The 27764-nt window shown below is 38.8% G+C and overlaps 1 protein-coding gene across 1 annotated transcript; it reads left to right on the forward strand.

The window, feature by feature from the left end:
• Positions 1-27543, forward strand: vwa2 (von Willebrand factor A domain containing 2). The gene is made up of 14 exons (XM_037691054.1): positions 1-33; positions 8800-8861; positions 14887-14961; positions 16581-16714; positions 16786-16895; positions 20514-20711; positions 20802-20935; positions 21155-21284; positions 23051-23106; positions 23194-23301; positions 23381-23962; positions 26298-26849; positions 26988-27110; positions 27354-27543. The coding sequence occupies exons 2-14, from the start codon at positions 8810-8812 to the stop codon at positions 27482-27484; spliced, it is 2385 nt and encodes a 794-aa protein (XP_037546982.1). The 5' UTR covers positions 1-33; positions 8800-8809; the 3' UTR covers positions 27485-27543.
• The last annotated feature ends 221 nt before the right edge of the window (positions 27544-27764 follow it).

Below are 27764 nucleotides of genomic sequence, written 5' to 3' on the forward strand. Positions count from 1 at the left end.
TCGCTGAGGGAAAGCCTGCAATCTTCTTCGAAGGTAATGTTTAAAGTTTGTAGAGACGTTTAGTGAGTCATGTTGAGCTCTCGTAAAGACAAACCTTTGGAAATGCGCGTGGTATTACTAAATATTAAAGTGTATAAAACACGAGACAGATTTGTACCCGTGTCGGACAAAACAAACAAAAAACACTTTTTAAAGCCAGCTTGTCAATGTCCTGACATTTGACCCCGTTTGTTCTTGACCCCTGACACGTGACCGGATGTTAAAAGCAACTAAAAGCTAAACAGGTGTGATTCGCTGGTCATTCAATATTTTGACCTAAGACGTGTTTTTTAAATGTATAAACAAGTGAAAATGCATAGTTGTGGTTTTCAGCTCTGTTGTTTGTTATTCTGGACATCATTACTGACAGGGAAGGTTATAAATGTTCACTTCCATGTTTTTTACCTGATCATGGCCATGAGGAACACCTGCAGCGCCAGTGATGCCTAACAGTCATAGAGGGGTCCAACTAATTTATTTATTTATTTTTTTAAATGTCTACTCAAAACTACATATTTTCTAGCCATTTGAAGTGCATTATTCTAAATTCGTATTAAAACAAAACAAAAAAATCAGCATCTTTATTGAAAGGTGGAACACTGAGCACTAACTTAACTTGATCTGAGATCAAACTTGAAATTTAATGACTCTTTTCTTTTCTTTTTTTTACACACTGAGCAGTTAATTTATTTTGACTGAACCACACTGGGATTTGATCCGGTCACCTTCTCAGTGAGACGCGACAGCCCTACCAACTGCGCCACCGTACTGCTCCCGACCAGAGGACTTTATGGGTGGACTTTGCATGTTCTCTCCGTGCGTGCATGGGTTTTCTCCCACAGACCAAAAACATGCATGTTAGGCTGATTGGTAACTCTAAATTGTCCCTAGGTGTGAATGGTTGTTTGTCTCGTTTGTCTCTATGTGGCTCTGTGATGGACTTGCAACCTGTCCAGGGTGTACCCCACCCCTCGCACAGTAATTGCTGGACATGGGCACCGGCGACCCCCGTGACCCAAAAATGGAATAAGCGGGTAAAGATAATGGATGGATGGATGAATCGGTTAATAAACATACCTGAACTTTAACTTTGCCCATTTTTCTTGTTGCCAATTACTTTTTTTACAAGCTTACTTTGCATTACTGTACATTTTTGATAGTTTCTGCTTTTAGCACAATTATTTGAGTGTCCCCTCCTTATGCAAGACAGTGGGGGGAGGCAAATCTATCTGGGACTGTCCCACCCAAATTGGACAATTGGCAGGTACACTACACTTCAGGCCCTTTGTAATTTGAATAATAGTTGTCTTTGTGTGAGCAATCAACCTGGAAATTGTCATATCTTCACATTTTTTACATGTACATTGAAAAAAAGGACAAATATGGTAATTATCTACAAACCTGTGATTATCAACTGGTGGCCCGCGGGCCAGAAGTGACTCATGGGAAGTTTTGTTGACGTGTTTACATGACTTAAAACAAAGATTTTTCCACATTAACTTTGCGTTTGAAGCTCTTGGAATGTGATGTCTTTTTCCTCCCAGACAATGAACAAAAATTAATCTATCTTCCTGTTTTCCACTAACTTTATCCATACTGGAAATTCATTAAACACAGCAGTTTTGTGGCAGTAAGAATTGTACTGTGCAACAAAGCCTTCGAAATTACAAGTTGTCACCTCTCAGTATCCTGCATATAAATATATAGTTAACATGTTAAATATAATTTGATAATATATAGATTATTAAAAATGTAACACATTACAAAACAAGTTAGCGTTTTCCTATTTTTTATTTTTTCCCTAAATTCTTCTGTCTTTATCTATTTCTGCATACTTTGCTATTTTACACATTCATTAATTTAGCTCAGTTGGGAAAAGGGCGTTGTGACTTGTTTCTTCAAACCTTTGTACTTTACAAAACATTTTTCTTTAATGCAACTATTCATAGAAATCCATAATTTCTTCAGTGATTTAGAAAAATATTGATCTCTTTAAAATCTGCTTCACTGTACGCTATTTGTGCCTTCTTTTGCTTACTTTAGCTTTTAGCCCTTCTGCTACTTTTAGCTAGTCTGTTGCTACTTTAAACTCACATTTACTTACTTTTAGCTATTAGCTAATCTTTTGCAGAGAAGCAATCATTTTTGCTACATTTTCTACTTTAATGTTAATACAATGTTAACTTCTTAAGTAATTCAGCACTTATCATTTATACTGTATTCTTACAGATCATGCTGTATATATAATTATAGTGTGAATGCTTATTAAGCATTCACACTATTGTGATCCTGTTCATATTTATAAATTCAAGTTTTTCATGGTAATTTCTGCCACTTTCAGCATATTTAACTTCTTTCTGCTAATTTCAGCTTGTTATACTCCTTTCACCTTATTTCTGCTAGATTCAGTTATTTCAGCTATTATTTAGCTGTTTTATGCTAATTTTAGCCTTTTCAGCTAATTCCACATTTTTTGCACTCATTTAAACTTTTTTCAGCCTAATTCAGCAAAAGCATGCTCTGCCCACTTACTTCTGGTAATTTAAGTTTTTTTTTGTTGCTTTTTAAGCTACGTTTCAGCTGTTTTTTGTTCATTTAAGGTTTTTCAGATAAATTCCACTTTTTTGTGCAAATGTCTGCTTTTTTCAGCGTAATTGGTGTTATTTCAGCTTTCTTCTGCAAATTTAAGCTTGTTTAGCTTTTTCAGCTACCCCCCCCCCCCCTTTTTTTTTTAGCTTTTTTTTTTAGCTAATTTCAGTAGTTTTCAGATCAATTCAAGTTTTTCATGTAATTTCTGCTACTTTCAGCCTAATTAATTTCTTTATGCAAATTTCAGCTTGTTATGCTCCTTATATATTTTTCTGCTATTTCAGCTACTATTTAGCTGTTTTTATGCTAATTTTGGCATTTTCAGCTAATTTCTCATTTCAGCTTTCCACTTCCTTCTGGAAGTTTATACTTCTTTCTGCCTTTTCAGCTATTTTTCAGCTATCTTTTGACTAATTTCAGCTTTTTTTAGCTACTTGCCTCATTTTTTGCTCTTTTCTGCTTATTTAAACCTAATTCAGCAAAAAAAAATTCGTTATTTCTGTTTTCTTCTGCAAATTTAATCTTGTTTTGCCATTTCAACTACTTTTCATCATGCTTTTTAGCTAATTTCAGCTGGTTTATTTTTTTTAGCTAATTTCAGCTGTTTTTCAACAAGTTCTTCTGCAATAAGCATTCACACTGTGTTTTTGCAGGAAATGCAATTTCTCTATGTATTTATTTTTGTCATTATTATTAATATTAGTAGCAGTAGTATTCAAAGACTGGTCACTGTCAAGTGTCCTTATAAAATGTAGTATTTTAATAAAGTTGTAATGTGTTCAGATCAGTAAAAAGTAAAGTGTTAACCCTACACACTGCTCCACCTCTGTGTGGCTCTCAGTTTGCTTTTGTAGCACATTCCAACACTTAAGTGCACATAATTACTTTGTGATCTAGAACTGTAGCTTTTAATCAGACAGATGTTCAAACAACAACACACAAAAAAAGAAGAATTTCCACATTGCCTTTGCTGTTATAAAAGCGGTTATTTCAGGTGAGTCACCCTGAAATAAACTAAATGTTAAAATCACACACAAACTTCAAATACAGTTTTGGTTCACTGCATTTTCTATGAAGTTGGCTCAAAAGTAGCACTCCTCGCTAATTATAGTGTTCACTGCAGAGGCGTTTTCCAACATAAGAACCTATTTAAAAGAGACAGCACATCTGTAGCATAGGCCTTTTATTTACTTTTTATTAGAGAGGTTTTTGTTTAAATGTGACATACTTTATTTTCTTAATCAATGTAAAACTGACTCCTTTTACAGAAGCCTAATGTCTAGTGTTTTTATGAGTATTTTCCCTTCCTGTTGGTCTGCAGAGCCTGTTAAGTACAGGCTTGTTTAAAGGTACACTGATGGAGGAATGCTTGTGAAGAAGCAGCCAAGGTATGAGACAGGTGTGTGTGTGTGTGGGGTGTGTGTGTGTATGTTTTAACCATAGGCATGCTTGACTGCTTCCACAAACTGCACCCCGGTGGCAGTGAAGAGGCCTCTTGTCATCAGGACGTGGCAGCGAGCGCACAACAGAGCATTAACAATTCGTGGTGATGTTTATCGTCAGTCAGCTGCCGACATATCAGCTCTGCAGACGCAGAGTCTCCTCTGAAAGCGAAGCTCCGTCCTGCACACAATCCTGACTCTGTCTCAGAAATGCACACAGCTCCACCTACGCACAGGGGTCTCCCTGGCTTGCCTTGACCTACCTCAGTGCAGGATATTATGGCTGTGCTTATCAGCAGCCGGAGTTATTCAGGCCTCTGATGTGGAGCCAACAGTGGCCAAATAACAGAGCAGACAGATGATGGTAGGATTATCGGGCTAATGGGAAGCATATAAACTAGGGATGTACAATATTAGGTTTTTGGCTGATATCCGATATGCCAATATGTTAAAACTTATTTGGCTGATAACCAATACCAATTCTGATATTTTTCCCCAAGACCTACTTACTTACATAGCTTTCTCTGCTGTGGAATTAAAATACCACATTATTATATATGGTCTTTGTCAGTTTGGCCTGCTACCAAATGCAGATGCCAAAAAGGGGGTTGAAAATGATGTAACACTTCAAGTTGGATTATGTTTAATGTCAAATTTATTCATGACATTTACAGGTGCTGGTCGCAAAATTAGAATATCATGAAAAAGTTGATTTTATTTCAGTAATTCCATTCAAAAAGTGAAACTTGTATATTCATTCATTACACACAGACTGATATATTTCAAATGTAATTTTTTTTTTTAAGGTTGATGATTATAACTGACAACTAATGAAAACCCCAAATTCAGTATCTCAGAAAATTAGAATCCATCCATCCATTATCTTTACCCATTTATTCCATTTTGGGTCACGGGGGTCGCTGGTGCCCATGTCCAGCAATCACTGTGCGAGGGGCGGGGTACACCCTGGACGGGTCGCAAGTCCATCACAGGGCCATATAGAGACACACGAGACAAACAACCAACAACTCTCTCACTCACACCTAGGGACAATTTAGAGTTACCAATCAGCCTAACATGCATGTTTTTGGACTGTGGGAGGAAACTGGAGTACCCGGAGAAAACCCACGCATGCACGGAGAGAACATGCAAACTCCACCCAGAAAGGCCCCCGGACCGGGGTTTGAACCAAGGACCTGCTCGCTGAGAGGCAGCAGCTCTACCAGTTGCGCCACCGTGCTGCCCAGAAAATTAGAATGTTAAGACCATTTAAAAATAATATATTTTTTAGAAATGTTGGCCAACTGAAAAGTATGAACATGAAAAGTATGAGCATGTACAGCACTCAATACTTAGTTGGGGCTCCTTTTTGCCTGGATTACTGCAGCAATGCGGCGTGGCATGGAGTTGAACAGTCTGTGGCACTGCTCAGGTGTTATGGGAGCCCGGGTTGCTCTGATAGTGGCCTTCAGCTCTTCTGAATTGTTGGGTCTGGTGTATCACATCTTCCTCTTCACAGTACCCCATAGATTTTCTATAGAGTTAAGGTCGGGCGAGTTTGCTGGACAATTAAGAACAAGGATACCATGGTCCTTAAACCAGGTACTGGTAGCTTTGACACTGTGTGCATGTACCAAGTCCTGTTGGAAAATGAAATCTGCATCTCCGTGAAGTTGGTCAGCAGCAGGAAGCAGGAAGTGATCTAAAACTTCCTGGTAGACGGCTATGTTGACCTTGGACCTCAGAAAACACAGTGGACCAACACCATTAGATGCTATGCCACCCCAAACCATCACTGACTGTGGAAACTTGACACTGGACCTCAAGCAACATGGATTCTGTGTCTCTCCTCTCTTCCTCCAGATTCTGGAACCTTAATTTCCAAAGGAAATGCAAAATTTATTTTCATCAGAGAACATAACTTTGGACCACTCAGCAGCAGTCCCTGGTGAGACACTTCTGACACTGTTTCTTGTTCAAAAGTGTCTTGACACAAGGAATGTGACAGCCAAACTCCTTGTCTTGCATATGTCTGAGCGTGGTGGTTCTTGAAGCACTGACTCCAACTGCAGTCCACTCTTTGTGAATCTCCCCCACATATTGGAATGGGTTTTGTTTCACAATCCTCTCCAGGGTGCAGTTATCCCTATTGCTTGTACACTTTTTTCTACCACATCTACTCCTTCCCTTCACCTCTCTATTAATGTGCTTGGACACAGAGCTCTATGAACAGCCAGCCTTTTTAGCAATGACCTTTTGTGTCTTGCCCTCCTTGTGCAAGATGTCAATGGTCATATTTTGGACAACTGTCAAGTCAGCAGTCTTCCCCATGATTATTTAGCCTACAGAACTAGACTGAGACCATTTAAAGGCCTTTGCAAGAGTTTTGAGTTAATTAGCTGATTAGAGTGTGGCACCAGGTGTCTTCAATATTGAACCTTTTCACAATATTCTAATTTTCTGAGATACTGAATTTGGGGTTTTCATTAGTTGTCTGTTATAATCATCAACATTAAAAGAAATAAACATTTGAAATATATCAGTCTGTGTGTACTGAATGAATATAATATACAAGTTTCACTTTTTGAATGGAACTACTGAAATAAATCAACTTTTCATGATATTCTAAGTTTATGACCAGCACCTGTACTCTCTCTAACACAATGACAACACTCGAACAGTGCAAATTTGTAAATTTTCACAAATCTAAACTCAACTGTGCACTTGACGTCACAATGTGCTGGCGCTGCAGGCATCCTTGTCACTCGGTTGTCATACAAAAACAGCGCTTTTTATATCGGTGAGTTATTTTGATGGAACGGCCGATGTCTGATATTTACCTTTATCGCTAATATTGGCCGATACGATACCGTGCTGATAATATCGTGTGTCCCTAGTACAAAGTCAAATCGTATGCTCATTTACCATCTTTTTATCACCCAACATCTAAGGTGAAGCTGTGATGTTTTTTGTTCGTATTTGTGTGTGTGTTACATGACACCCAGTCAATTGTACAGATATTGAGCTAATACTTGTTGTGGTTGTTGCTAGGAGTCGTCCTGAACATGCACTCTGAGCAGCTTTTTATGCACTTTATGCACTTTGCAATGCAGTGGAGCCAACTGTGTGATCCATGGATTTTAGAACAACTAAAATAATTTTAGTCTTAAACACGGTGGGTGTGGAAAATCTTTATGTGAGCTCGAGCAGAAACGCCTGTCTGTACAAATCGTGCTTTTTGTGTTTGTAAACCTGGAAGAGCAGCTTCCCTTTGAGTCGTTCACACTCCGCAGATTTAATAAAGAACAGACTGTCAAAACACTCAAACTCAACACTACTTTCTTTTGTTGGGGAAAAACTACTTCCCAAACGTCTTCGCCACGTTTAATTCTGCGTACTTCTTGCTTTGAGGGCTTCTTGACCCTACAGTTACTGTAGTAATCCTACAGTTACAGTTACTGTAAATGTGCACAGGATCGTTTAACACTTGGACTCTGAGATCAGTTTTACTCTCATGTTCTTTGGCTTCTAACTCCTGTTACTTTTGTGCTGTTTCAACACTTCAAACATCAAAAAGTTTAGCTTGTTCGGAGCATTCCTGCCATGACTTTTGTGAACTTTTTTTCTTTTTCAGCTGTTTTCCCTCATTGAAAATGAATCTTCTCATCCTTCTGACTCTTTGGGCTGTTTACAACTTTTTACTGCTCATTCCAGCTTTTGTTCCGGTTCAGCTTTTTTCCACTTGTTTTTGCTATCTTTAGTTTCCTTCAGCTCCTTTAACTTCGCTCTGCTCATTTCAGCTTTTTTCTTGTTGTTGTTGTTTGTTTGTTTTCAGCTTGTTTCCTGCTTCTTTTAGCTTCTTTTTTCTAATTTCAGCTTTTTTGTGCATTTTTCAGCTTCTTACATGCCTTTTAGCTTCTAGCAATTTTTTTGTTGTTGCTAATTTCATAATTTTGGCTACTTTTAAGATAATTTCATCTTTAATGTGATCTATTCAACTTTTTTCTTCCTGTTTCTTTTTTGTGTGCATTTTTAGCCATTCTGAGTTAATTTCAGCTTTGTGTGCTTTTTCGACTTCTTTCGGCCACCCTTCTGCTAATTTTAGGTGCTTTGTGCTTTAAGCTTCCTCTAGTTTCAGCTTTTTTTATTTTCCTCTAGGCTTTTTTCAGGCAATTCAAGCTTTTAACATTCAGCCTTTTTTTCACTTATTTTAGCATGTTTCTGCTACTTATAGCTTTTAGCTTTTTTTTCAAAATCTTTTAGCTCTGTTTTTATAATTTCAGTGGCCCTGGGTTTTGTGCTCCTATTGTACTTTTTAGGTATTGGTGTATTTTGTGTAAGCTTTAGCCTGGACATCAGCTTTCTGCAGTAAATGCAATTTGTCCAGTTATATTTTGTTACACCATCGTTGCATGGATGCAATCTTGTTTTGTTTTTTTTATCTTATGGATCTTACTTGTGTATTTTGTTAAAAAAAAAAAAATCATGATGCTCATTGAACTGACAAACTGGTGCTTGTTACATTTGAAATCATAGCAGTATCTAAATACCACACATATAAACACAATCCGGCAAATACAAATAAATTCAATGCTTTTTTTAATGCTACATCTTCATTTCAATATAATAGCAAGTCAAAATAAAGATAAGAAAAACTTACTCCTACACTGAAAGCTTTTTTTTTTTTCAGGTTCCGTAACATATTTTTCTCCATTTCATGTCATTCCAGGTGTTCCGACATGCGCCCTGGTATTTGTGTCAGCTTCCTCTTCATCCTGCTGCTTGGTAAAGGTTGGTTCATATGTTAGTGCTATATTTAGTTTCACTGGTGTTCAAAGCCTGTAATGATGGTTTAATGCACTGTTTGTTACCCACCGATAAAAAGATGAAAGCAAAAAGGAATGTTTGTGCCCATGACTGAGTTTGTGTCCTTTAGCAAAATATCTTACTACCCACAGGCTCGACTTTGATGAAACTTTCAGAAAGTAATCGGTGAATATATATCTACAACTCTTTAGCTTTTGGAATCAACCTAATTCAACAAGGCCGCCACATCTAACTGAAATTAAAAAAACACTATAATTACTCTAATTCAATCTTTTTTTTTTTTAAATATTGAGCTCAAGTTTGGTGTGGTAGTAGCTGAGAGTTATTCCTAAACTCATATTTTAATTGCTTCACAATTCACAACATATTTGCTTAAAACATGGACAATAACCATTGGAGTCATCACAGTTTGTCTGTTAGCAAAATATCCTTTGACCCCCTAAACAGATTTGATTGAAACTTACAGAAAGTAATCATTGGATGTACATCTACAACTGATAACCTTTTGGCATTAAACCAATCCAAGATGGCCACCACTGCTAGCTGACTTTACTGTAAACAACAGTGTTTTTAACTTATTTTTGAAGATATTGAGCTAAAATTGAAAGTGGTAATAGCTGGAAGTCATCCCCAAAATATAATCAGAGCACTGATACATTGCACATTTTTTTAAAGGTTCTGCTCTAACTCCCTCATCTCAAAATTCAGATGTTCTTATTTTAAAACTTTAGCTTGAAAGGAAGCGGGCGACATGCATTCCTTCAAGTTACACAAGGCCTTTAAGTTGAAATGTTTTCCATCTGCAGACCTGTTTCCACAACAAAAATATTCATTAAACATATTTTAAAACAGGATGCAGTAATCTGCAGCCAAACACTGAGTCAGCATGCCCTGAGCATTCCTGTGCCATCATGGAGGACTTACAGGGAGAGCAGAGACCACAAAGGATGGTCCCCATTTCCTTTGGTTCGCCTAAAGAATGAAATGACATTCCTTTATCAGCTCGTAAGATTCTTTTTCTTTGTTTCCTCAGTCTTTCCTAAATTAATTCTGGCACAAAGAAGATGATTTCAAGATTTTGCTTTTCTGTTGTTTTTTTGTTTGCATGGCATAGTTTTATTGTGGGTTTAGGATGCAACAAATAAAATGTCTTGCTGACGTGTGCATCGTGTTTGATTTATACAAGTGTTTCTCCACATGGTGCTGTATTTAGCATGAAGTTTCTTCTGGTTTGTCTGAAACTTAAATGTTAACGTTGTTGGGGAAAAAAATTCTCATATAAATTTTCATCTTACACGTGTCACTTCCCTAGTGTCACATTTTTGCTCCTAGTTTTTCATTAGCGAACTCTTCACAGTCTCCTTGTAAAAGACACAACTTTACAGTGTGCCTGTCTGTTTTAAACAAATCCAAAAATTTGTTGACACAAAAAAAGTTAATAAATCACGTTAACTTTGAAATTACGGCTGGCTGAGCACTAAGACAGCACAAGTTCTGACTGTCTTTTAAGTTTTGATCTAAATTTGTTCTTACTTTATAGCCCCTCCTCTGACTTGTTGAGTTCCACAAGGCTCCATCTTAGGTCCACTGCTATTCTTTTCATACATGTTGCTTTTTTGGTGTCCATTTTTAAGAAACAAAATATTTATCCAGTTTTGATGATATCCATGTCCGTCTGGGGTGGCTGTGGCTGAGTGGTTAGAGCAGTCCTCCAATGTAAGAGTTGGGGTTAAATTCCACCAGCAGTCACATGCCGAAGTGTCCCTGGGCAAGACACTGAACCCCTCATTGCCTCCGATGTGTGTCCCACCGGTGTATGAATGTGATAAAGTACTGATTATTCTTTGTAAAGATCTAGCAGAGTGCTGTATGAATGGGTAAATGAGGGCACAGATTGTAGTGTAAAGCACTTTGAGTATCTTGATAAGATCGAAAGGCGCAATATAAGTACTGTCCATTTCACCATGTCTAGCTGCACATTAGTTTTCCACTTAAACCATTAAAATGTTTAAATGATATTACAACCTGAATGAAGTTAGTTTTTTAATCCTAATAAAAAATAGAATAAATTATTAAAATTCAAAAGTATTATATGTTAAAGCTATTACCTTATTTTCTCTGCTTAAAATGTTTTACCTTTACAGCTTGGACTCAGGAGTGTTGGTATTTGCCTGAGGAAAGAGGCGTGAGTTGTGTGGAAATATAATCTTTTAAGTAGTTTTTTTTTTTATGGCAACTTTAACCCCATTTTGAGCGTTTACGATGAATCATTTTAAAACTTTGAACTGAACCAAACTCGACAGTTTGTCCTTGTCAGGAGGCTCCTTCTGACAGCGTAGTTAACATGTTGCAGAACTAAATGTCCATGTAATCCAGTCTGTTAAAATAAATTTTGATGACAGGCAGAGATTTTAATCAGTTTTAAAAATACCACATAAATCTCCTGTTCGTTGCAAAACAAACATCAACCTCACGAGACTAATTTAGGCTCATTTTTTTAACTTGTTCCTTATTGTAATTATTTTCTTCTTAAAGACAGATTTTCATTTTGCTTTAAGAACCTGACTTAAAGTTTTTGTTTAGAGCTGGGGCCCCACTGGAGAGGAAAAACCTGGTGTCAGAGGCCCCGAATCTTTGACTTGGAAGAGAACTTTGAGGCTGGAATGATGTTGGAATCAGGGCAGATGAGCAGGTCAGGGATCTGGAAAGGTCAAAGTTCAGACTCCTGGTTTGCAGGTGGTGCTTCTCTCTGATTAGTAGTGTTCGCCTTTATTTATTTATTTTTCCCCTTCTTTTTTCTTTTTTCTTTTCTTTTTCCCCCCTAGTGTTCTCCTTTAACTTGATGACTGAAAGGACTTTGAAAAGACTAGATTGCCATGAGCACTTACTGTAGGTGTGGAAAATAAGACGCCTTTATTTTTCCAGGGCTGTCATCATTTTTGTCTAAATGTTTTTGATCAACCTTTTTGGTGTAAATCTATAATAATATGTCCTGTAGTTTCATTTTTTTCCCTGTCTTTGTCAGTGTTCATTGTTTTGTGTTTTGCTCCTGTGTGATACCTTTTTTATCTACTAGTAAAATTAAATTTTTTTTAACCCAATTTACAAACTTCATTAGAGTTTAGACTTTAAAATACCACCCTGTGCCAAACGCAGAGTTAATATTTCACTTTACGTTTTGCAACTGAACATTGTTAGACTGTTATGGATGCTAATAGTCTTTAGTTTTGCATACGTAATCCTAATTCTGAAAAACCTGAGACGTTGTGTAAAATGAAAATTAAACCTGAGCACGATGATTTGCCAATCTTGCAAAGCTTTATTTATTTCACAAAACTTTAAGCATTTGACATGTTTACTAAGAAGTAGTCATTTCTCTTGCCAAAACTTATATTTATTTTAAGGCACTAATGCATGCCTATACCATCAGAGAGGCAGCCTTTTGAACTACCCACTAACAACAGGCTGGATTGTTCCTCTCCTCTTTAGCACGTGAAAGAATGTGGCATCTGCGATTTTCAAAAATTTAAGTGTTTTAATTCAGTGCAGCGTTTTGGCCCAAAGATCACGGACATCCAGTATTGATTTGCAGCCTTGTCTTTTGAGCTCAGACATTTCTCCAGATTCTTGAAATCTTGTGATGGTCTCTGGTTTTTGACGTTTTATCTCCTACAGTTGGACAGCCTCAAGCATTGCAGCAAATTTCTACATGAGTCCTGGTTGACGAGACATGTTTAATTGTGTGTGTTTCTGTGTTAGACAAATGCCTGTGTGATCTGCTGCGGTTGCCAGGGGCAACAAAGGCTTGTTCCCAATAAATCATGTCATCCCCGCCTTGTCCGCTCCACTCTCCCTGCGCCCAAAAAGAAGAATGTCCTTTCAGCGAATGGAGCAAAAGAATGTTTTTCCTCACTTGTCTATTCACATTAGCTAGATTAGCTTAGATTAGTCAATTATGCATCGCATGTTGAGCCAAGTGCTCCGCCAGCCTAATGAAAAGTGTCTCATTATTTGTTCTGATTTAATTTTTAAAAAGACATAATAATAATAATAACATAAAGAAGGACTGTGTTACCTAAGCTTTATTAGCTTTGCAGAAATATTTAAAAGTATTCAGACTATTTAAGTTCACAATAATATGAAGGTTGCATTCCTTGAATGAATGATTAGCCCCCATGACTTACTTGTCAACATTTTAATGAAAAAAAAACTCACAGTCTATTAGAGCTTAGAATATGTGTTTAGAATCACTCTCTGCTATCACCACACCAACGTTTAGCTCAGTATTTAGAAACCTTCTTACGTTAGAGCCAGTTTTGTGTTTCCTAAGGTTGACCAACAGGGTTGACTCCAACAGAAGGTCCTAAAGATTAAAGCATATATAGCAGTATAGAAATATACATGGCTAGAGGAACGTCACTTCCTGTTAAGTGACATAGAGTATAAAAGGAGGCAGTAATGCTTGTTCTGGCACCTGTTTTCCTCTTGCTCCCAATACGTGGCTCGCAACCCGTGTGGGATTTGGTTGTGGCTGAGCAGCAGATCGTGTTGTGCATGCTGTTCTGGCCTTCATGGGGTGAACGCCAAGCTTGTTGCCTTTCTCCTCCTCCTGTGTGTGTGAGTCTGCATGTGTGTGTCAGCAGGTCCTTTGCTGAAGTTGGGACCACTGCTGTTTTGTCTCCACTGGGGTTACAACTGTTTATCTCTATGGAAGACTACCATTGCTCTGTCTCTGTGGAAGACTACTGCTGTTTGAGTTCTCCAGATTATTGCATTTAATTGTCTCCAGACACCTGTGGCTGCTTCACAGGACTCCTCCACGCGCCGATTGTTTGGGGCACGGTCCCTGAGCACTCGTATCAGTGTCGTGGTTAATTAGCCACACACCTGGGTGTGGACTTTTAAAATGAGCATTTGATTTGTTAAAGTTCTATGTTTTTTTTTTTTTTTTAATACAGTGCAGTTTTACCTATTTTGTTTGTTTACAGCCCATTTACTTTGTGTATAATTTAGATATATTTTATATATATATTTTTGGTAAGTTATTTGATGTATAGTCAAATTACTATATTTGTAATTTGCTTATTTTAATTTTCTTTTTGATTAGACTTAGTTTAGTGATTGCCCTTTATTAATTTTCTTTTCTTTTCCAGTTGCTGGGGTCCGGGGCCGTGCTGGTTTGGTAACCTCAGCTCCTGGGTTTTGTTCAGTACCTTTTTTTTGTTCATAGGATTTTAGAAAGTATTTAAAAAGTGTTTTTAAAAAGAAGTATTTATAAATAAAAATGGGAATTAATAAATTGTTTTCTAAATTTGCACGCCTGTCTCAGATGTCCTAAGTATTTTTGTAAGATCTATGAACTGGTGTGCCTTGTAAATCGCATAATTTTAATGAGCTCCACTCGGTCCCACCACATTTGTGGCGTTGTTGGTTGGGCTTGGTACCACCACACATAGATCTCACACATGAGTAGAGTATATGTTGTGAATGACTCTCAGCTACAACTATATCAGACTTTAACTAAATAGCTGTAAAGTTGGCTGAAATATAGCCATTTTGTCTTTTTCTTTTTCAGGTCAGTTGGCTGTCATGTTAATTAGTTCTGGTTCCAGAAATTAATCAGCTGTAGATGTATCTTCATTGAATCTTTCCTGAAAGTTTCCTTAAAATGCATCCAGGGGTTCAAGAGAGTTTTCGCTAACAGACAAATGCTCACAGACAATTATGTAAGCGCCCACTTATTATGGTGGTAACGTCCAAAAATGGTGAATAATTTAGATGACTCAGGTCATATTTATTTATCTTTGGATTTTTTAAATAAACTAGACCAAAGTTGAAAACCACTAAACACTTTTTAATAGAAAAAAATTGTATGAATGTTTTTTTTTAATAACTGTATGGTGTTTAGGTAAAGCCTGGTTTCTGCTATTGTCATAGCTTGATCCTATAGAGTTATTGCACTGCACTTTATGTATTTTGTCCCTCCTAGTTCAGCATGGCACCTCTGTGCAGGAGCTCAAAACCAGCCAGGGCAACATTGGAAAGATCAACTCTGCAGCTGAAAGTGAGTATCTTTTAAAAATGATTGAAATAAAAAGGGTTAAATTAATGGTAAATAAAAAAAGTTAAATATTATGATGAGAAAATGCGAAACACTAATTAGAATCATGAATTGTGGTAGACAGGACTCAAACGTAGACAAGACACTGAAAACAGAAATGTGATGAAGTTCAAAGCGTTCAATGAAGATCAAACTTGACAAAAGACGGCAAGGTACAACAAGAAGCTAAAAACATAATTTGGCAAAATCAACGAGATGTGTGGAAACTTAAGATCTGACATTGCAACAAGATGTTGAACCATGACCCAATGTTACTTAAAGACCCTTTGGTGGACAATACTTTGACACCCAAACTTAATCCCCTCTTATGTCGCCAGTTTTTCTTTCCAGTTCCTGCAGCCTGTCAAAGTGTCCTTGGGCATCACTAATACTATACCTCCACTCTCTACTGACATGCTAATGCCTCTACAGAGAAAACCTACCAATAAGAACCAGCAGGAACAATCAAAATCCTGTAGTTGTGGCTAACTGGTAAAGTTAACTAGAAAAAAGGTTCACACTGCGAATAAAACAAAAACTGACAGGCCAGCTAAAATTAACAAAACAAAAGAGAGACCCCTCAGATGATTATACAAAAGGCCTCTGCTGTCCTTCCTGTAACCTGAACCCAAAATCAGAAAAACACGAAAGCAGCTCTATCAGTCAAATTGAGGAAAAAAGAAACCTGTAGAAGTATATATAACACAGAAAAAAGGAAACTACTGTATAGCAAACATTCCCAACAAAGAGTCGCACCACAAGGCTTGGAGAGAGATAAACAAACCTCAGCTTCCTTTCTCATCGTTATAATTAGACTTGAGGTGAGTCAACTGGAAAAGGGTGGAATTCTCCCTCTGGGTTGGAGGGTGAGTTTCTGCTACAAGTATAGGAGATCAAGTACCTGGGAGTCTTGTTCATGAGTGATGGTAGAATGGACGGGGAGATTAATCAATGAATCTCAACCATGACCACAACAATGAGAATGCTGCTCCGGTCTGTTATGGCAAAGAAGAAGCTAAATTGAAAAAGTGCTGAATGTACTGGTCATCTATGTTTCAAGCCAACTTGTGGTCATTGGACATGGAACACGAAAGAAAGAATGAGATCCCACAGGTTCAGACATCTGATTAGGATGCTTCCTGGGTGACTTCCTCCAGAAGTTTTCCTGGTATGTCCCACGAGAAGGAGATCTGGTGGCAGAACAAGGGATAAATATCCCCTCTGGTTTGGTCTGATATACATGAGGGAAAAAAAAACAAGATTCATCAGCACATTCTGAAGGTTAAAAAAAACAACAAAAAAAAACCTCATATTTGGAGCTACACCAGAAAACAAGTAAATATGTCATAGTAAAAAGCCAAAAACCTTCATAGGTACCTAAAACTGAACGACACAGCTCAAAACTGATGTGTGGCTTTAACTTTATTGTGTGTGCTTCTTAGAAAAAGAAGGAAAAAAAAGAGCAACTTGGTATGCAACTTTTTTATTTCCTTCTATTTACTGTGCGAGATAGTCCTGGTAAAATGCAGGAAAAACAGTTACTGAGTCTGCATCCAAGTGTTTGTGTGTGTTTCCATGGGAAGTGATGCAGTGCTCGGCAGTCATGGATATCCTCTTTCTCGTGGATGGCTCCTACAGCATAGGGAAGGGCAGCTTTGAACGGTCCAAACACTACGCATTCAAGTTGTGTCAAGCGCTAGACATTGGGCCAGACAAGGTCAGTTTTCCTTTTTAATCTGCTGTTTACATCATGTCGACCAGCACACTAGTAATTCTGGCTTTGTTCAGGTGCGAGTAGGTTTGGTTCAGTTTAGCTCCAGTCTTCGGCTCGAGTTTTCCTTGGACTCTTACTCCACCAAACAGGAGCTGAAGAAACACATAAAAAAGGTTTCCTACAGGTGTGTATTTCCCTTCATTTTGCTCACAACAAACAAATGCCTTTGAAAAAACGTGGGTCAGATAAGCCACAGTCACCTCTCATTTTGTCTCACACCTTTTGTTACATTTAAAGCCTTAGTTATACACTGACTTCATGCACTTAAACAACAGTAAACACTAACTGCACCTTGGACTGGAAATCAAATTAATTCAGATTAGTGGTGCACTGTGTGTGGTCATTGGATACTGGATTAGTGCAAAAGCTAAAGAGAAAAGCAATTTCACCTTGAAGTTTGTGCCAAACTGTGGTTCAAAAGATGGGTAATACTAGTTGAATTCCAAAGTAGCTTAATGGGAGTATCCACATTTGAAAAGGCCAGTCATGCTGCCCTGAATCTAATTGGATTGGAATAAGTAGTGGGTCAATGTGTATATGTTTACCTCAAGTTTAAAATATGTATAAGTTACTTTGTTTATTTAATTTATTCTTCTTTTTTCGGCTTTTCCCTCTTCAGGGGTCACCACAGTGATTCTTCCTCCTCCATCTCACTCTGTCCTCACTCCAACTACCATGTGCTCTCTAACTGCATCCATATATCTACTCTTTGGCCTTCCTTTTTGTCTTTTTTCTTGGCAGTTGCATTTGTAACATCCTTCTACCAATATACACATTGTCCCTTCTCTGGACATGCCCAAACCATTTCAGTCTGGCCTCTCTAACTTTTAACTCTCAGTTGTTCAACCTGTGCTGTACCTCTGATTATGTTATTTCTAATCTTATCCATTCTTATCACTCCTAAGGAGAACCTCAACATCTTCATTTCTGCCACTTCTAGTTTTTTCCTCCTGTCTTTTTGTCAGTCCCACTGTCTCTAGATCATATAACATATCTGGTCTCAACTGTCTTGTAAACTTTTCCTTTGACCTTTACACCATTTTGTCACAAATCACTCCTGAAACTTTTCTCCATCCACTCCATCCTGTCTGGACTCTCTTTTTCACCTCTTTACCATATTCCCAATTTTACTGGACAGTGGACCCCAAGTACTTGAAGTCCTGCACCTTTGTGATATCCGCTCCTTGTAGCCTCACTGTTCCACCGGCCTCCCTCTCATTCACACACATGTACTCTGTCTTACTATGGCTGACTTTCATTCCTCTTCTTTCAAGTGCATACCTCCACCTCTCCAAGTTCTCGTCCACCTGTTCCCTTCTCTCATCACAGATCACAATGTCATCTGCAAACATCATAGTCCATGGGGATTCCTGCCTGACCTCATCTGTTAGTCGGTCCATCACCAGAGCAAACAAGAAGGGGCTCGGAGCCGATCCTTGATGCAATCCCACCTCCACCTTGAAGCTATCTGTCACTCCTACAGGACACCTCACCACTGTCATGTTGTCCTCATGCATGTCCTTTACCAGTCTAACATACTTCTCTGCCATTTCAGATATTCTCACGTAATACCACACTTTCTCCTTTGGCACACTGTCATATGTTTTTTCTAAATCCACAAACAATGGCCTTCTCTGTACTTCTCCAACAGCATTCTCAAAGCAAAAACAACATCTGTTGTGCTCTTTCTTGGCATGAAACCATACTGCTGCTCACAGATAGTCATCTCTCATCTAAGTCTTGCTTCCACAACTCTCTCCCAGATCTTCTTCGTGTGACTCATCAACTTAATTCCCCTGTAGTTGCTACAACTCTGCATCACCCTTGCTCTGAAAAATGGGCACCAGCACACTTCTTCTCCATTCCTGAGGCATTTTCTCACCCTCAAATATGCCATTGAATATTTGAGTCAAAAACCTCACTGCCATCTCTCCAAGACATTTCCAAACTTCCACTGGTATGTCATCAGGTCATATTGTCTTTCCCTTCTTTATTCTTTTCAGAGCTTTCCGGACTTCACCCTCACTAATCTTTCCCACTTCCTGGTCCACAGTTTCTATGACCTTGTCTTTCTCTTTCATTCTCTTCTTTCATTAGCTCCTCAAAGTACTCCTTTCATCTTCCAATCACACTCTCTTCACTTATTAGAACATTACACTCCATATCTTTAAGAAGCCAAGCCTGCTGCACATCCTTTCCAGCTTGATCCCTCTGTCTCGCCAATCGGTACAAGTTCTTCTGGCCCTCAGTGTCCAGCCTCCCATACAACTCATAATCGTTTTGCCTTTGCTACCTCCTTCTTTGTTCTACGTTCCATCTCCTTATATTCATGTCTCCTCTCTTCAGTCCTCTTACTGTCATATTTCTTCTTGGCTAACCTTTTTCTCTGAATAGTGTCCTGCACTTCACTATTCCACCACCAGGTTTCCTTATAATCCATTCTCTGTCCAGATGACACACCAAGTACCTTCTTACCTGTCTCTCTAATTTTTGTTGCTGTAGTAGCACAGTCATTTGGAAGCTCTTTCTTACTACCCAGAGCCTTTAATAGCTCCTCTCTGATTTTCTCACAACATTCTTCTTTTATCAGCTTCCACCATTTGGTCTTCTTCTCTGATTTTACTCTTTCTCTTCACAACAACAGTCATTCTTCACACAACCATTTGATGCTGTCTGACCATGCTCTCCCCTGCCACAACCTTACAGTCCCCAATCTCCCTCAGGTTTCCTCTTCTACACAGAATGTAGTCGACCTGCGTAGTCCTTCCTCCACTCTTATAGATCACTATGTTCCTCCCTCTTTTGGAAATAGGTATTGACTATAGCCATTTCCATTCTCTTGGCAAAATCCACCACCATCTGTCCTTCCTGGTTTCTTTCTTTGACACCAAACCTACCCATCACTTCCTCATCCCCTCTGTTTCTTTCACCAGAATATCCATTCAGGTCTGCTTCGATCACGATTCTCTCCTCCCGGGAATACTCTATTACTTCATCAAGATCATTCATAAATTTATGTTTATCCTCTACATCACATCCAACCTGTGGAGCATAACTGCTGACAACATTTAGCATCAGATATTTTACTTCTACCTTCAGAAACATCACCTTGTCTGACACTCTCTTCACCTCTACTACATTATTTTCCGACTCCTCCTTCAGGATCACCCCTACTCCATTTTTTTTTCTATCCACACCATGGTAAAACAGTTTGAACCCTGCTCCAATGCTGCCAGCCTTGCTGCTCTTCCACTTGGTCTCTTGGACACACAAAACATCTACCTTCCTTCTCTGCATCATGTCAGCCATCTCTACTTTTGCATGTCAATGTCCCCACATTTAGAGTTTCCACCCTCGGTCCTAAATTCTTGACTTTCCTCTTCTCCCCCTGTCTCCTGACACATATCCATCCTCATGGTCTTTGACTAAACTATGTACAATTTTCAATTAAAATTATTCTACATGGTTATAGTACTTGTTCTTTATCTTTATTGTGTGCTAATATAGCTAAATAAAAGTTTTTGACCTGTCTCTGATGTATAGATGCATGAACTGAGAAATATGATGCTACAACTTTCATTTTGGCAAGTTGGCATCTAATTGTAAGCCATGAGATACTGTTTTGTCTGTGATATTCCACAAAATATGTAATTTGAAAAGAAATTACATATTAGGGACCTTCAACATTTTATGATGATTCTTCTAAAACTGTGAAAAATCCTTTTCCTAACTCCTCTCACAGGGGAGGCAGCACCCAGACAGGCCTGGCTCTGAAATTTATCCTGAGGAAGGGTTTTCCAGGGGGCCGTAACTCCTCCAGTGTCCCTCGCATCGCCATCCTCCTGTCGGATGGGAAGTCTCAGGGCAAAGTGGTCCAAGCAGCCGCACAGCTAAAAGAGAGTGGTGTGGTCTTGTTTGCTATCGGCTTGCGATACCCAAAGTACGACTTATGGTTGTTAAGTATTAGTTGTTAGTTGTAATAGATGTATTTACACAGGGAAAAAAAATCCTTAAACTCTTTTATTTGCAGGTGGGAGGAACTTCACTCTCTTGCCAGTGAACCAACTGAAAGTCATGTCTTCTTTGCCGAGCACTTCCAGGATGCCATCAATGGTCTGTACACGACACTGAGCACTTTCCTGGTCTGCAATGCAACACCTGCAGGTTAGTGTCTTTAATGTCTTCAATGTAGTTACAACTACATCTGATGCTAATTATCCAATCTCAGACATGTGCCTCATAAAATCATTCTGGATCTGACACTGCCTCCTCTCTGAGATCTTAGTTTTGACTTGCTCTGTCCGACCTAAGATATGTCCATCATCCTTCAAGTTCCCCATCTTTCTAACACCAGTCCCAACAGTTCTTCCCTGTCCTCCACAGGCTGTATGATGGAATCATTCCCTTGTGAGAGGAAAACATTAGAGACCGTGAAGGAGCTGCAAGGGAATTTCATGTGCTGGAAAAGCTCGAAGGGTTATTCCCCATACGCATCTCTCTGTCCTTACTACAGGCAAGTGTGCATGAAACCTTTCTCCTTAAAAACACAGGAAGTGTACTGCTGTTTGATGTTTTTTTTTCTACACGATAATTATGGTCTTCATTATTTTGATTAATTCTGTTGGTCTGACAGTTGCCATGCAGGAGAAAGAAAGATAAATCTTTCAGAAGAACATCTTCATTCTATAAACTTTTAATCTTCTGAGATCAAACATCCAAACAATGCTTCTTCCCTATTTATTGATTGGTCAAAACTAATTTTTATTGTTATGGATTATTTACTTTTCCTGTCATGTCTGAATGAAGGCTCTTCCCAGTGAATTGAAAATGCCAAACTGCAAGACAGTTGTTTAGCAACAGAAAGGACAGGATGGGGTTTGGCATCTTGCCCAAGGGTGCTTTGGCACAAGAGATCATCTGAGTCCAACTCTAGCTTAGACAACACTAAGCTAGGAGTCTTGAGATGATCTTCACAAATCAAAGAGAGATGAAAAATAATCCTAATAGCAAGTTTTCACTATAACTGTTACAAAAGCTTAAAACAACAGTCATAAATAGGCCTGGTGCGATAAACAATAAATCGATTAATCGCATGATAAATGAAAATTATCAACCTAACTTTCATTTATTGGCTTTATTGTTTCTTTGTGTCTCTCTTTTTACTGAAGACACTGGATGACAAGGCTCAACTCCGGTGCTCTTCACTGACCCCTCTCATTCTCTTTTTTTCTTTAAAATCCATTTTAACTGTCCAATATCACATTTTGGGATCGTTAAAAGCAGCTAAGCTGAGACGCTAAGCTACGAGCTAAGCTAACAGGCCAACCTCGGGGAAAAAACCTCCGTCTTGTCAAAGCTCCTAAAATTCACGGTTGAAATCCGTGCCTTTGTGTAAAAAGTTGTTTTTCTCTGCAAAAAGAAGCTGAGAACTTGTTTACTGATTTTTTTTTATTAAAAGCTTTGTGTGAAAAATGCTATGCTAAAGAGCTCAAACCGCACCAAGCATCCGCCATTTTGAGAATGGAAAAACAGGAACAAGATCCAGCCCATGTCACGTCAAGGGGCCTCCCTCCCATTTTCTTAAAGAGACACACTGCTCGCTCCCTCACTATCCGTCCTTCGGTTTAAACAGTTTTATACTGTCATCCTTGCAATACAAATTAACAAACATTTAATTTTAAATTTGACAGTAATTACAAATTACTGCCAAATTTCAAACAATATTATCGTTTATCGCAATAATTTCTGAGAAAATTAATCGCCCATCAAAATTTGTTATCGTGACAGGCCTAGTCATAAATGACAAAAAATAGAACATTACAAAATAAAGCTGCTTGCTTATTTAGCTTTTAAACTATGTTTGTGTAATATTTGGGCTTGAAAATTTTTATCTGAAATGTTAGGAAGTCACTGCAACATAGAATTTGTTCTTGTGCAGGATTAGTGTATCTTCATATTAAATAATAACAAAAAAATGTGTTAAAAACACACTAGTGTAGTTCTGTAATGCTCTCTTGGGGAAATAAAAACTATAAACGGGTTTTAGCTAAATTAATTTGTACAGAACACTATTGGAGACCCACTACACTGCAGGTAAAATTAACTTTTGCATAGAGGAAGAAAATGTCCAGTTCTTCTCAGAGCTTTCAAACCAACAAACAGTAAAGAGTACAATTAGAACAGCACTTAACTTATTTCTACTCAGTTTTGACAAAAACCTACATCCTGCCATTCCTGATGCTGTTAAAATAAAAGTCTTGTTTGTACCCATTTTTTCAGGTACAGGAAGGTTTTCAAGAGACACCCCTCAGTCTGTCATAGAACTATTTGTCCAGGTGATAACCCCCCTCACAAAATGTTAATTTACTTATTTTCAGTGTAGTATGACAACTTGTTTTACCTTGTTTCTTCCTCCTTATTAGATCCCTGCGACTCTCAGCCCTGTCTGAATGGTGGAACGTGTGTGTCAGAAGGTCCAGAGGGTTACAGCTGTGTGTGCTCACCTGGCTACGGAGGAGACCCTCACTGCGGTCTGTTCATTCATCGACTGCATGTAAGATGATGTCTAACACTGTAGAAAGCAAATTAACGTAACCCTTTATCTTTCAGCTCCTGCGTTATCGTTGGACTGTTCTGTGGATTTACTCTTCCTGCTAGAGGGCTCTGCTGCGCTCACGTTAGAAGGCTTCCTGCGCCTCAAGTCTTTCTTAAAGCGCTTCTTGCAGATGGTCATTGGGTATGACAGCCCCAGTAAAGTCGGCCTGGCTGTGTTTGGTGGAGAGACTCGAGTAGAGGCCCAGGTTGGTACGTTGAAAGGAGACCTGAGGGCACTTCTTAAGGCTGTGGATTCACTTCAACCTCCCGGTGGTCAAACCCTGACAGGCAAGGCACTCCGCCACGTGACCCACCATGGCTTTGTAAGCCAGCCGGTCTTTGCTGACGTCTCAGATGACCTTCCTCGCGTTGTGGTGTTGCTCACTTCCACTCCTGCTGCAGATAATGTGATCGAGGCCTCTAAATATGCACGAGATAGAGAGACCTTCCTGATCGGGGTGGGACCCGATGGCTTCAAGGGGAAACTGAATAATATAACAGGAAATCCTCATAGGACTCTCACATATTCATCACCTGATAGGCTTATTGAGAAGATACCTGAGCTGAAGGCCAAGATCTGCAGCGTGGATACACAAGGTACTAACCGCGTCTTAACAAAAACTTTGTATTTCTATGTACATATACATTCGTTGTTAAAATCTCAACATATTTGCCAAAAATATGTTTCTAGTCGTTAATTTAAAACTAGTATTTTTCCATAATGTATTTGCTGGTACATTGCTGCCACCTTTTGGCAGAAAAGTACAGTTAGAGCCTGAACCCCTTTGTGAAATGACCATAAACCACAAAATGCATTTTATCTTAACAGAAGTTTAAAACCATGAACAAAAAAAAATCTGTTTATTGTTACATACCAATATGGTAATATACGATAGGTTCCTAGACGATCCTTATTATATAAAATGTTACTTAAATGTTTGTAAACCCTTTGGAATATTTCCTGCATAACCTACCGTATTTTTCAGACTATAAGGCGCAATATCAATGAATGGGTCTGTTTCCATACATAAGACGCACCGGATTATGAGGTGCATTAAGCGAAACTAAAACATTGTGACAGATTTTTGAGCGCCGTGTACCACTTAAAATCGGTTCAAGGTCAGTAAGCACAACTAGGCCTGTCGCGATAAACAATAAATTAATCGCATGATGAATGAAAATTATCGACCTAATTTTCATTTACCGGCTTTATCATTTCTTTGTGTCTCTTCTTTCTACTGAAGACACTGGATGACAAAAAGCTCAACTCTGGTGCTCTTCACTGACCCCTCCCTTTCTCTTTAAAATCTGTTTTAACAATCCAAAATCACGTTTTTGGATTGTTAAAAGCAGCTAAGCTGAGAAGCTAAGTTACGAGCTTAGCTAACAGGCCGACCTCGGGAAAAAATGTCCATCTTGTCAAAGCTCCAAAATTCACAGTTGAAACCTGTGCCTTCGTGTAAAAAGTTGTTTTTCTCTGCAAAAAGAAGCTGAGGACTTATTTACTGATTTTTTTAATTAAAAGCTTTGTCTGAAAAATGCTATGCTAAAGAGCTGAAATCACCGAGTGCTACGTCACCATGTCAGCCCATGTCACGTCAAGGGCCCTCCCTCCCATTTTTCTTAGAGAAACGCTGCTCAACTATCCATCCTTTGGTTCAAACAGTCTTATACTGCCATCAGGTGGTCAAAAAATATACTACACTCCAAACAAATCAACATTTCTTCTACAATTTGACAATTATTGTTAAATTTCAAACAATATTATCGTTTATCACAATAATTTCTGAGAGAATTAATTGCCCAAAATTTGTTATCGTGACAGGCCTAAGCACAACCAGAATTATTACATAAAGTGATTATAAGGCTCCCTGTTGATTTTTGAGAAAATTAAAGGATTTTAAGTGTGCCTTATAGTCCAAATGATACGGTAATCTTGTTTTTACACAATGTATTTAAGTACATCAGGAAAACCTAAATAATCAGACAAAATGTTACACCAGATTTTTTTTATTTATTTAATTTTTTAGTAAATTAAATAGAAAATCTGAAAGGTCTGAGCTTTAAAACATCATATTGATTTTGTCTCATCTGTTCACCATCAGGATGACACCGAGTAAATATGTTGCAGCTGGCAGGGCTACAAAACGAAATTCCTTTTTCTCTTAAAAGAACAGCTACAGTTTGCCAAAGATCACAAGGACAAGCCAAGAAGTCTGGGGAAAATAAAGTGTTGTCAGAGAATGTTATCAAATAGACATTATTTATTGATTAGAAGCAAGTCATTTTTGTAAAAACAATAAAAGAGAGAGAGAGGGGAAACCTAAATTTAAGCATAAGAAACCAATTCTAACTCTAAAGTACAGTCCAACAATTTTCAGTCCGGTCATCTGGACAGTTTATTTTTTTGCTGAAACGTTTCACCTTCCATCCAGAAGGCTTCATCAGTCAAGGAAACGCAACACAAAACTGATTCTTCCCCCAAACAGCTTACTCCAAAGTGAAACAAACCAGTTATGTTGGTGCTAAGATGGTGTCTTTGGCACGCCCCCTCCTCTCGTGCCGGCCCTCTTCCTCGTAGACAGTCATGTCAAACTGGTTCAAAATCAAAAAGTCCATGCTCAATAATCCAGGTATACAAAGTACAATCCAACAATTTTCTAAAGCACAGTGGGGGTAGTATCATTGTGAATGGGATTTTTCTGCATGGGAATTAGAAATTTATTTTGAGACAAATGTTAGCAGAGCTAATAAATGTCTGGGTTTAATAATAATGCAATCAGTCCTTATTTAAAATCAAAACAAATGCTGTGTATTGTGTTTCAACTGTCCTTTTCAGCTCATAACTCTTTGGATCTAGCAAGAAAAAGTCATTTTAAACACTAGATCTGGTACAAAATAAGCAATAATTCAAGTGTTTGTTTGTTTTCAGGATGTCTGGGTCAGGCAGTGGACCTGGTGATTGCCCTGGATGCCTCAGCTGGTGTAGGCCGTGAGAACTTTGCCACCCTGCAGGACTTCGTGCGCAGCCTCACCGTGCAGTTTGATGTCAACCGCGACTTGGCTCAGGTAGCCCTCATCGCCTACAGCCGGAGGCCTTACACCGTGTTCAGCTTGGACACCCACGAGTCCGGCTCTGCCATCCTCAGCGCGGTAGGTCAGGCCAGCTACATGGGAGGGGTGGCATCCACAGGGTCAGCTCTGCTCCACATCTACTCCAGCGTCCTGACTGTGGCTAACGGCGCGCGGCCGGGAGTCAACAAGGCCGTGGTGGTGGTGACGGACGGCTCAAACGGGGACGATGCTGTGGTGCCGGCTCAAAAGCTAAGAGACAAAGGCGTTTCTGTTTTTGTGGTTGGTATCGGAGACATTCAGAGGGAGAGACTGATGAAGATCGCAGGTTCGGAGGACCGCATGGTCTCTGTGCCGTCTTACGAGGACCTCAAGTACTTTGAAGATGTGCTGGTGCAGATGCTGTGCTCAGGTGATCAAATTCAAATTCAGTTTTGAGTTTTTTCCACCAAACTTGCATGAAACATCGATGCCAATAGATAAGTATAAAAGAGTTTTATATGTTGTGCTTGCCTGGGAATAAAGGTTTGTGATGGTTTTCTTTGGTCAGAGGTGAAGAAGCCTGTAAACCTGTGCAAGCCCAACCCATGCATGCACGATGGGATCTGCATTCTGTCACCAGGGAGCTTCCAGTGTCGGTGCAAAGGCTATGAAGGACCGCACTGCGAACAAAGTGAGGGAACTTCTGCTTTCCTGCCTTTACCCTCTAATTTGATTCTTTTTAGCTCATCTACCTCTCGAGACTTCAAAAGAAAGAATATGACCTTACCTCGGGTTACCTCTTAAGTTCAGCTGCAAGATACTGATGACGATAATAGATATGTTATAGTCAGCTACAATTTGATTGTTGGCTCTAAAACAGCGACTTGATTATTTGTAGTTGTCATATTTTATTTTTTTGTGTTTTATTTTTCAGGAAGTAGTAATACTCCATCTAGAGGGGATGTTCCGAGACCTTCAGGTCTGAGGAAGAAGAGCAGACAAAGGAAGAGCCACCAGGAGCTTCTGCGTCACTATAAACTACACCGTCGGAGGCATGCTGCCTGACACGCACACATGAACAGAGTTAATACACAAACATAAATGAAATATGGACATTACTGAAGAAAGGGTGTTTGGAGAGTACCGTATTTTTCGGACTATAAGGCACTTAAAATACTTTAATTTTCTCAAAAATCGACATCAAGATTTATAATCTGGTACGCCTTATGTATTAATTCTGGTTGACCTCGAATCGATTAATGTGGTTATTGTGAATGGGTTGAATCAAGTTTGACTTATCTGACTGTTTTGTTTCACATAATGCGCCTTATAATCCAATGTTCCT

Source organism: Nematolebias whitei, chromosome 17 (assembly GCF_014905685.2).
Source record: "Nematolebias whitei isolate Nwh7 chromosome 17, NemWhi1, whole genome shotgun sequence".
NCBI classification, from domain to species: Eukaryota; Metazoa; Chordata; class Actinopteri; order Cyprinodontiformes; family Rivulidae; genus Nematolebias; species Nematolebias whitei.